Source organism: Glossina fuscipes, unplaced genomic scaffold, assembly GCF_014805625.2.
Source record: "Glossina fuscipes isolate IAEA_lab_2018 unplaced genomic scaffold, Yale_Gfus_2 112, whole genome shotgun sequence".
Classification (NCBI taxonomy): Eukaryota; Metazoa; Arthropoda; class Insecta; order Diptera; family Glossinidae; genus Glossina; species Glossina fuscipes.
In genome coordinates, this window is record NW_023998455.1 from 1,367,787 (window position 1) to 1,378,240 (window position 10,454).

Here is a 10,454-nt window from a genome sequence, read left to right on the forward strand (position 1 = left end):
TGGAACGCTTCACGATTTTGCGTGTCATCCTTGCGCAGGGGCCATGCTAATCTTCTCTGTATCGTTCCAATTTTAGTATATGTTCTGCCGTAGCAAGAACGAATTTAGTTTGTTACTCAAACTATTTAAGCAAACTTTTTTAAAAAAAATTGTCTGAGAATTATTTCCCTGTTTACCTATGAAACAAAATACAGTTATGAATCTACAAAAACGGGGTTGTTTTGAAAAATTTTGCCCATTATAAAAGTTTAAATTTAGTACAAACATACAGAATTATTATATTTAGAAGTTTTACCCATTATAAAACTTTTAAATTTTCTTTTTAATTTGCGTTTAACAGAAATTTATACTTAATGAAATTTTACAGAGTTTATTGTTTATTTACTTATTAGCGAATTCAGAACGAAATAAAAAAAAAATGTATTTCAAGTCATTGCGTGAACGAACCAAATGCACAAAAACGGGGACGTTAGACAAAGTAAGTTTTTTCTTGTTTACATTACAATTGGTTGTTGCAAAGCTAACTAACTTCAGTTTTTACAGAAACTTTTTATATTCTGCAGTTATGCCCGATATCGCGCAGCCGAACCCCTTATTTGAAATTAAACGATTAAAATATAATTTTCTCATTTGTTTCAACCGCGATTATTTTATTTATAATTGAATTGAAAATAAACAATGTTTTCATATTGAGAAAACCTTTACTTAAGGTACTTAAGTGCTTTTTTTGTTGTATTTTTCTTTATATTTGCCTAACACGATAAGCGATCTTTGTAAAGTTTCATACGCTATAAGAACATCAATTTCGCGTTAAAGAAAAGAAATAATCTAACAGCTTTTGTGGAACAGGCCGCGAATATGAAGGAAATATTGAAAAGTTTCTATGTAAAGAGTTCCTGCGAATTAAGAGAAAAATTGGAAACCGTTTCAAGGGAAAACTTTTATATTGTAAGCATCGTCCTTCAGCTCACAAAAAAAAAAAAAAATCAGAACTAGGTTCTCATTAAATCATATACTTTTCATCTAAAAATAAAGGCAGGAAACGATTAATGCATTGCGCGACATGTTCAAATATTATCTATTGCGATCATATGTGTTAGTAAGCATTTTAATATAAGGATTACTTTAATATAAGGATTGCCCAATTAATATACAAAACAATAATCTGATAGAAATGTGAAGATAAATTCGAATTTAATTATAGCTGAAATATTTATTCACTAACTATCGATAATTATATTGTCTAATAAGGCCGTCCTTGATGTAATCAATGAAGACTTTATCCAATTTAATTGATCCCACGACATTCTCCTTGAAATAGTTGGTACAAAAAGCTGTGAAACTATTTACTTTCGAAAGTTATCTTCAAAGCAAAATAAAACAAATACGAGTGCAATCGTAGCGATATGCGTAATTCCGCCTTTTACTCGGAAGAAACAAATGTCTATTCACGGTCTTTGGAATACTAAGAGTCGTAAACCGTCAATGCTTTTTTCAATTATTGAATACTTTCTCACTCGTGATCAATTAAGTTAATTTTTGCTTTTCCAATCCGTCAATAACAACTAGAATAACTTGTGCAATCGCTTGTGCAACCATTACAAATCATGGGCCTAAAGGTAGATTGTGGTATAGAATTGGCCTAGGGCTCACAATCCGACCATACGGTAAGTAGATTTGATGCATTCGTTCATGTAAGGGCAAAGTTTGTGCATTTCGTTTAGGTGTAATCGTCTGTGCAGTGTCCATGAGACAAAAGGTTAAAACCTCCCATATCCTACAAAACTAGCTAGCTCAGAAATGGCCCGTGTTACCGTCTCTATACCTTCCTTTAAGCGCCTGGATATCTATAAACTTAGTCGTTACATAAAAGTGGGTTTTTTTGCAGATCCATGATCTTACGTTCATGAATTTTTAAGCTGCCTTGTCTTTCAAATGCGTTTACGACAAATGTCGTATATTCGATGAAGTTCAAATTTGTAGACGGAGAGTAATGGAGTTTATACAGAAGTTTACGTCTACTGGTAGCATCTTTCTCCTGTTCGATTGCTCAATTAATAACCAGTGGTTATCTAGAAATATATGGCAAATATAAATAGGGTTAGAGGAAGCATTGATTTAAAGTTTTTCGAATTTTAAACAATTGGATTACAGCGTGTCACTAACTCAACTGATAACTCAATTCATTCTCAATTTATTGCGGAAAGTAAAATTACTTCTCTATATCCAGAGTTTCGAATCACATTATTCACGTATAATAATTGGCTCTGCCACAGGGGCTACTGTCTGATCCTCATAGTGCTCCTCTAATTGATCTTTCTCGCAGATAGCATCAAAATCAGTCATTGATATTATTCAGTGTAATTTGAACGCAGAAAGTTGTTTTTAAAAGAAATCTTCGCAAAATAAAAGGGATAACAGAAGACCACCTCCACCGCATCACACTAGAGAATAGAGAGAGCGCGAGCGATTGTTATGAAATCAACAGCAGCACCAGCAAATGCACGTAGGTCGCGGATTGCTGGAGGTTTTTCCTCAAGCTTTCTGAGACCTCAGATTTACGCCGTTCCTGAAGATGCCGAACAAATGATTCAATTTTTTGGTATTGAAACTCCTATTGGCTATCCCGGGTGGCGTTTGCATTTCTATAGTTCAAATTTTGAACAGAATAGCATAATCCATAGGCGTATCAAACTTATGGAAACACATTGGATCCCACAACACCGTCACACGTTGATTGGATTCAATTTTTAACATATGAGATGGCAACATTTTCTTTTTAAGGCAAACAATTATGCATTTAAACAAAACACAACGCCATCACCATAAATCTTTTAAGCAGAAATGCTTACTTTAATCGTGTAATTCTTTCGATGCGGTACCACGTTAGAATTGACGAGCTCTTGGAAGGATATCAAAAAATTGATCAATGACGATCCTCGTTATTTGAAATATAATGATTCGGACAAATGCGAACGCGAATTCCACGATTACATGGTTGGCAAAACCATTTCGGCTAAAGTTGATCTGAAAGAATGTAAGCTTATCACACATAAAAGTATCGAATTGGTCAAAGACAATCCAAATCATCTTAAAGAGATTAAGGATATTTTAAAAGTGGATAAAAGGTAGCAGAAATTATCACATTTTTCTTACCTTTCCCACTTTTAACTGTGATAATTTTTCTTTAGATATTTGTTGTTGGATTATTTAGTTGAAGAACGGACTAATATAGTGCTGGATTATTTGGAGGAATTACAAAAATGTGGTCCCCCGCCGTCGCCAAGTGCTTCGGTCATCGCACGGCGCAAATAATAATCAAATAATATACAATATTTAATTTTAAGGATATAATATAATATTTACTCATATCAACACACAAACAGACGTAACACAATGCGAATTCTAGTGTAATCAATATAAATAATCAATATTTTACTTTGACTTCAATAACTTAAATGTTAGTTTGTTAGTTTCAAAAAGTTCACGAATTCGAAATATATTTAAAGCGATTGTGGCAACAAAGGATAGTTTAGGGTAGGAGCAATTAATTATTTTCTTTTTGCATGTTGAACAAAAAAGTTATCTGCTCCACTTTGATGGGCGATCATTGACATAACGAGTACTTACTTGCTTTCTTACGGGATTAATTGTAATTGATTAGAAATTAAACCTTCTTCAAAGGACATGACATTTAAGTGATGAAAATAAATGTATTTCTCAAATGTGTTATAATTTTTGATTCTTGTACTATTCAAAATTAAAATCACTGCTGAGCAGCGCAGCTGCTCCGTCCGAAAATTCAATTTCCATTGAATCGACGACCGTCCATTCATTGTCATGAATATTATAACGTTCTACAGCTTTAACGTATTCCGAAATTTGGGACGTTTTTTTTAATTCCCCACCAAATACATAAATATCATCCGCTAGGATAGCAGCTGAAAAATTTGCTCTTTTGGTAAGCATAGATGGTATCGATTGCCATTCTTTATTGCGTACGTCAAGGCTTGTGCCGTCTTCCGTAACACAAAACAATGAGCGGCCATAAGAGACTAATTCAAACCGTTCCTCTGGGTGCAGGCCTCGCGGCATTTCATTGAATTTGTACCATTCACCTTCCCTCGGGTCAAAACGAATACAAGCAGTGATCCCATCGCTTCCACGACCCAAACTGTATATGCTATTCTCCATCGAAGCTGCGCGATTGCAAAAAATGTAATTTTCAGGGGTGTTTGCACAAGTGCACCACTTGCCGGTTGCAGGCGTGTAATTTTCGACACTTGAATTTTGATAACCACCGACAACGTAAATAACATCCTTGTAAGCACACATGCCAAAGTTGTAGCGAGCATTGTTCATAGATGCAATGCTGCTCCACTTCTTGCTCGACGAAGAATAGATTTCTGCGCTTGTTAAAGGGCCATTGGCATATCCACCTACTGAATATAACACACCTTCTAATGATATTAAAGAATGTGCCCATCTATAACTATTCATGTTGCCCATAGGAAATATTTTGCTGTTAATTATATCGTAAACATTACAGGCAAAACGCGCTGACTTAGTCTTTAAATCTACACCGCCAGCGAGCATTATTTTAAACTTTTCATTCCGATTTTTTGGCGACTTTTTGGTCTCATTCCAAAATAATGATCGCCTGATTACTGGAGTTGTTTGATAAGCGAAAGCTTGAATTAAAAATTGATTACATTGTAGATCATCCTTAAGTAGAGTTTCATTAGCAATACGGTCTCTTAAAAATTCAGTTCTAACAAAAGCAAATGGAATGAGTTCCATTAAGTCGGTGAGATGAACTTTTCGTTCCTCTATATTATATGTTATCCAGTTAGCTGCGGCTTTATATGAATTATCTTCGAATTTTACGGACAGTTGTTCATCCATTAATAACTCACGAATCTGAAATGAATATGCAATGGAAGATGGCGAATTAGGTTGATATTGAATTTGAGTCAAGCATATAATTCGTATGTAAAAAATACTGCATGAAATATACACATTATATGGTTCGCTAGTAAGTACTGTCAAGGAATAAAGGACGAGCAGATCTTTCTTTAGGAGTTAAAGTGTTATTCTTAGAAGAGAGAACTTCTTATATCGTCTAATAAATAATGCGGGATTCTAATACAAGATTTTATATGTAGTGATTACATAAATATAAAAATACGCTTCGTCAGAGATAGCGAAGAGTAGATCTAATGCTTGCTAGTCTTCGTTACGTTTTAATTAAATATGTTTTCGAAACTGGAGGAACATTGTGTACCCTACACCACTTATGATACAAGGATAAAAGTGATTTGTGCGGAAGTATGCAACTACAAGGCCCAAGAACAAACGCTAATGAAAATTGTTTCAATCGGATCACTTTCTCCAGAACCACTTATTTCGAAAAGTTGATATATGAATGACTGTAGGACGGTGTGGGATATTTAATGTAACGCGCTGTAACGTTCTTACTTGTTTCTTTAAGTAAATATGATTTTTCGAAATTATGGAAATTATCTCCTGAACTACTAAGAACTAGAGAATGCAAAAGAAGGAATATTCCAGCAAAATTTGTGAAGTTTTCGCGCAGTAACTGTAAAAATACGTAAAGGGACAAATAGAAATGGTTCAATGATCCCGTACACGAGGTATATATATGTCCCCATGATGGATATAAAAAAAGCGGGCGAAAATTCTATCTTTCAAGTTATCGAACTGTCCAACAACAACTGTTAAGACATATTATCTAATAGAACCTCAACTTAGATTATTCAACTTTGAACACAAGACTACGCTAATCTAATCTAATGTAAAGGCATACCAAGCTTTATGGGAATAATTTCGATTAACGACCCACTGTTGTTTTTTTGTTTTTTAATTTACTTGATCATGAGAACAATGGAGTTTCGCGTACCTCTTCAAATGACAGCTGCAATAATCCCTCCTGATTAATTAGTTTATCAAATTGGTTTAAAACATATTTGTGGCTATAATCATACAGTTCCTTAAAAGATGACTTATCTGAAATATATTAAATATTTGTACGATTACCACACTTGTTGATGTTTTTCTCCGCACTTACCAGCAAATTTACGTATCTGCAAACAATTATTTGGCTTCAAATTGCTTTTAAGAAATTCCATGCACTGTTTCTTTGCCCATTCTATCTGAAAAAAGTCGGACATTGAAGCCACCGACAGAATATTATTTTCCGTTAGAACAAGTTTTCCGCCGTATATATAATCAACAATAATTTTCACAGCAGTGGCTTCCTTCTTATCCAATTTAAGTCGGGCCTCTGCTTTCTCCTTCATATCGCCTGCAAAATTTTGAAGATATTCAATAATTCAATGGGCAACATTGGCAAAGTACTTACAATTGAACATTGTTGCGAAAAATGGAGAAGCAATCGCAAGGGCCACCCTATGGACATAGATAATTTCGTCTCCTACTTCCAACGAGAAATCGCAGTACTGTGAAATTCAATTGTCGCTTATTAGATTCTACCAGCACAGGTTATACAATATCACGCTTACCTCCTTATTCTGACGTAATTTACTTAAAGTATCGAAGAAAGAGTTAAAATAATCCGAATTCTCAAAATTCTCTTCAGCAATTTGTTCTACTCTTTCGTTGTCCATATCTTGCTGAAAGTCGAAGTTAAAGATAAGATATATTAATTTAATAATAATTTGGTGATAATAATTTAGAACAAAATATTGTAATGCATTTCTACTGAGAATGGTTGCGGATAAAATTGGCGATCCTAAAATAGGTTAATTACAAGAATATTATATTGCTCGTCTGTCTCTCTCTCTCTCTCTCTCCTGTTGTCGCCTAATGTGCTTAGAGTTTTTTAATTGTTTGTACCCACTTTTTCCAATCAAGACAGCATAGCTAAAGCATCAATCATTATCGAAACAAAATCTCGACCCCAAGAGTTCAGTTTAAAAATGTAAAGAAAATTTGCTTCTATTGGTTACTTTGGATTTTATTCTTGTTAGGTATTTCTTTTCTCTATACTCTTCTAGTTACCTTTCTTTTAGGTTTTGCTTTAGACTTGAACTCTATTCAAAGCTTTTAGGCTTCTTTTAATACGAAAGAAGTAACGCTACCTTTAGATTTTGCTTTAGACTTGGAACTGTTACTCTAAGCCGTTCACAATCAGTATATGCTTTATGGCTAATTACTTTCCTCTTTTCTCTCCTCCTTCCAATAGTTAAATAACTTAACAAACAATCTGAATCCGTGAAAGAGCGAGTCCGAATTTGATGATCACTTGTAGCATTACAATTGCGACTCTCTATTTGGAAGCAACTGAGAATAATTCAAAGAGCGAGTTTGAGTTTGGTGCAAATTGAGAAAATATTGAAAAATTGAAAATTAAAGCAAGAAGCAAAATGCATTGTTTGCTTATCGGCCATGTTAAGAGAACAAAAACAAAGTAAATGTAAAAGAAGAAATGTACAGTTCGTTAAGTGCTGCAGTGTCATACGTGAAAAAAAACACTTGACTTGAACTGTAAAATATTATCAAAAATGAAGTTGTTCTCTCATTGTCAAGATTTCATCATATTTAACATAGCAATGTGCATGCAAACGAGAAAGAATCCTCTCTCCCCCTCCTGCTCACTCTTTTGTCGAGATATTACTCTTTATAAAAATTTACGTGTGCTTTCCCTTATAATAGATAGAGAAATTTATGTGTACCACGTTTTGTAATTATTTGCAAAACTTGATCAAATTTCCATTTCCAATTTTTATACTTACACTTTTAATTGTTATTTTTAATTTATCTTTCCACGAAAATTTAAAAATCCAATTCTAAATGAATCCTACTTATTTTTACTCTTTACTTTCTTTGGATGTGATGAACCAGGCAGCGACTATTCCACTTATTCAATTCAAATGATACGCACTTTACTTTACTTTCGCTAGCGTTGCCATTTATTTTAATAATAGAAAAGACGAACGATGTTGCCAGCCAATAAAAACGTTGGAATGAAATATAGAAATGTTGGACAAATGTGAGAAATGGTTAGAATATGTGTAATGAAATTGATTCCTTGTAGGATATTCTTCTTTTGTCGTGGTATAAAGTGTATTAATATAAGGTTGTGCGGATATATGCAACACCCAGAAGGACTGGAGCTAAGTGCATCTTTTATTTTACCGATTAATCCAGAAAGCGATTCCGGATCGTTCGATTCTCTGGCTTCTCAGCAATGCAATATAAAAATGGGGAAGAACTTGTTCACGATTTAATGCTAATTATGTTGTGTGGTGCAGGGTATATACGTAGGACTTGAGATAGATCCACCTTTTATTTCATCGGTCGATTAAGATTCGCTTTCTGAATCACTTTCTAAACTGATCTAAGCTTGTCTGACGTCCGTCCATGCATTCTTGTGTTCATCTTACACGTCGCAAGTTTTGAAATACATTGGGCCAAAGACGAGTGTTACTGAAAATAGTTCGAATGGGATCACCTACTCGAGAGCTTCCTGTATGACGCCTTAATTTCAAGAGCCGCTATACATGGGTAGTTGCGTGTAGAGTTTTTGCTTCTTGTGCATGCAAATGTGTCACCAGTGGTGGCTCGTATGGTGACAAATCAATCGCACAACGTGGAGAATGTTTGAAAAAACTGTCCAATCCGAATCCGTTTTCATAGCATCCATACTTCCAAATATGTCGATGTACCAAATTTCCAAAAAAATATCTCAAAAATGTTTACGTGTAAGTTGAGCGCAAGGATACACGGGCAGATATCAAAACGACAGAGAGACATACAAACTTAATGGCTCCATATAAGTCCTTCTGGGTTTCACGTATATCCGCATAAAGCTTGTGTACATAGCATTTCTGCTTTTGTCGTTAAGGAAAGAAAGGGTCGTGGGATATGCTAAACGTGGGCAAGGAAGACATTTCAGGTAGTGAGTATTAGACTTCCAGGACATTGGTAGAGTTCTAAAGGCCTTTGCTACATAGGATTAATAGTTTTCGCTCTTGTTTCACTTTGAAAAGCATTTCTTAAAAACGAAAGCACTTAAGATTTATTTATATATAATTGCAATTTATAAAAACTTTGTAAAGAAAAAAAGAAGAAGCGCATTTATCTGATAACTCACACTATACCATTCCAATATAAACGCATTGAAAGATTTTCATAGCAATTGTTACAAGGGATGTCGCATTATTCATCGTCGTCATCATTATCGTCGTCATCATTATCGTCGTCATCATTATCGTCATCATCGTCACTAGTGTCTGTATGATCCTCTTTATCGGTATCTGTATCGCTATCTATATCGCTATCTGTATCTTTATCTTCATTTTCATCTTCATCTTCATTGGTATCCGCATCTTTGTCATTGCATTTTTTTTTCTTTTCTTGTTGTCGTTTATCATTTTTAGCCAATGGTACACGACGGATGATGCGCCTTCGTCGCATTATATTTTCTGTGGCGTTTAATGATTTTCTCTCGTAATCCATAGGGGACACATTTTCTTTTGATAATAACCTAAGACGTGAACATTTTCGGGGATCGGGGGGCGGATATCGTCGCTGCGAATCTTTTTCAATTAAATTGACCTATGATCCAAAAACGAACCAAAAATTAAAATCACTTATTCACTTTCGTGGCAAATCGCTTACTTTTGATGAGATCGTGTCTGCAAGGGCGGTGTTCGTGTTAGTATACATTTCTCCGCCATGTTGTAATAATCGTCTAAAGTTATTTAACGGATGAACCGACTGATGAGTACGCAAATAGTTCAGATAAGTTGATTTTGATGGTGAGGGCTTAAGGCGTTTTCGACATCCCGATTTTTTCGATTCCTTTTTAGAAGATTTCCATGCCATCTTTTTACAATTTTATCAATTTTCTTTTTCTTTTTTTTTGTAATTTTTATTTCGGAGGTTATATCACACAAGAAATTTAAATTTATTTCTATACTAATAACAAAGAAGTTCAGTAATAAAAAAACAATTTTTTCTTGGGTAAATTTTTATTTATTTTTTTTATTTCTATTCAAATGGTGAACACAATCAGCTCACTTGTACTGCATGACAGCACGTTGCGGTTTAAAAATATTTAAAGCATCTTTCAAGCACATATTACGTAATTCGAAGGCTTAGCTTAGGCTTTAATTTTATTCAAATTTCAAAGAAAGTCTTGGGAAATTGCTTTTAATGGCTCGCTTCTTTTCTTATTCTCAAGAATTCGAATCATTTCTGGTGCGCTGAAAGGTACTGGAATATGGATATATACGACCAACATATATTTCTTACATTTTACCCTTTAATATGACAAAAACCTGCCATGAGGTCATTCAATGCTTAGGAATAGTATGTCAAGCGATTCTCAAAACCGCTTCCGATTCAACGTGTCTAAATGAAAGACTGCGTATTCAAAGGCGTCTTCATCATTCTTATATGAAAAGTTT

The 10,454-nt window shown here is 34.3% G+C and overlaps 2 protein-coding genes and 1 pseudogene across 2 annotated transcripts; 1 reads left to right on the forward strand and 2 right to left on the reverse strand.

Moving 5' to 3' along the window:
* LOC119639670 lies at positions 1–100 on the reverse strand (annotated as a pseudogene).
* Positions 101–2,475: 2,375 nt separating this feature from the next.
* Positions 2,476–3,377, forward strand: LOC119639231 (transcription elongation regulator 1-like). Its single transcript, XM_038036513.1, has 3 exons — positions 2,476–2,635; positions 2,891–3,128; positions 3,192–3,377. Exons 1-3 carry the CDS (start codon positions 2,476–2,478, stop codon positions 3,313–3,315), a joined length of 522 nt encoding a protein of 173 aa, XP_037892441.1. The 3' UTR covers positions 3,316–3,377.
* Positions 3,378–3,623: 246 nt separating this feature from the next.
* LOC119639232 (kelch-like protein 5) lies at positions 3,624–6,647 on the reverse strand. Its single transcript, XM_038036514.1, has 5 exons — positions 6,543–6,647; positions 6,383–6,479; positions 6,089–6,325; positions 5,921–6,027; positions 3,624–4,920 (listed from the first exon to the last, which is right to left on the reverse strand). The coding sequence occupies exons 1-5, from the start codon at positions 6,645–6,647 to the stop codon at positions 3,751–3,753; spliced, it is 1,716 nt and encodes a 571-aa protein (XP_037892442.1). The 3' UTR covers positions 3,624–3,750.
* Between the last annotated feature and the right edge of the window lie 3,807 nt (positions 6,648–10,454).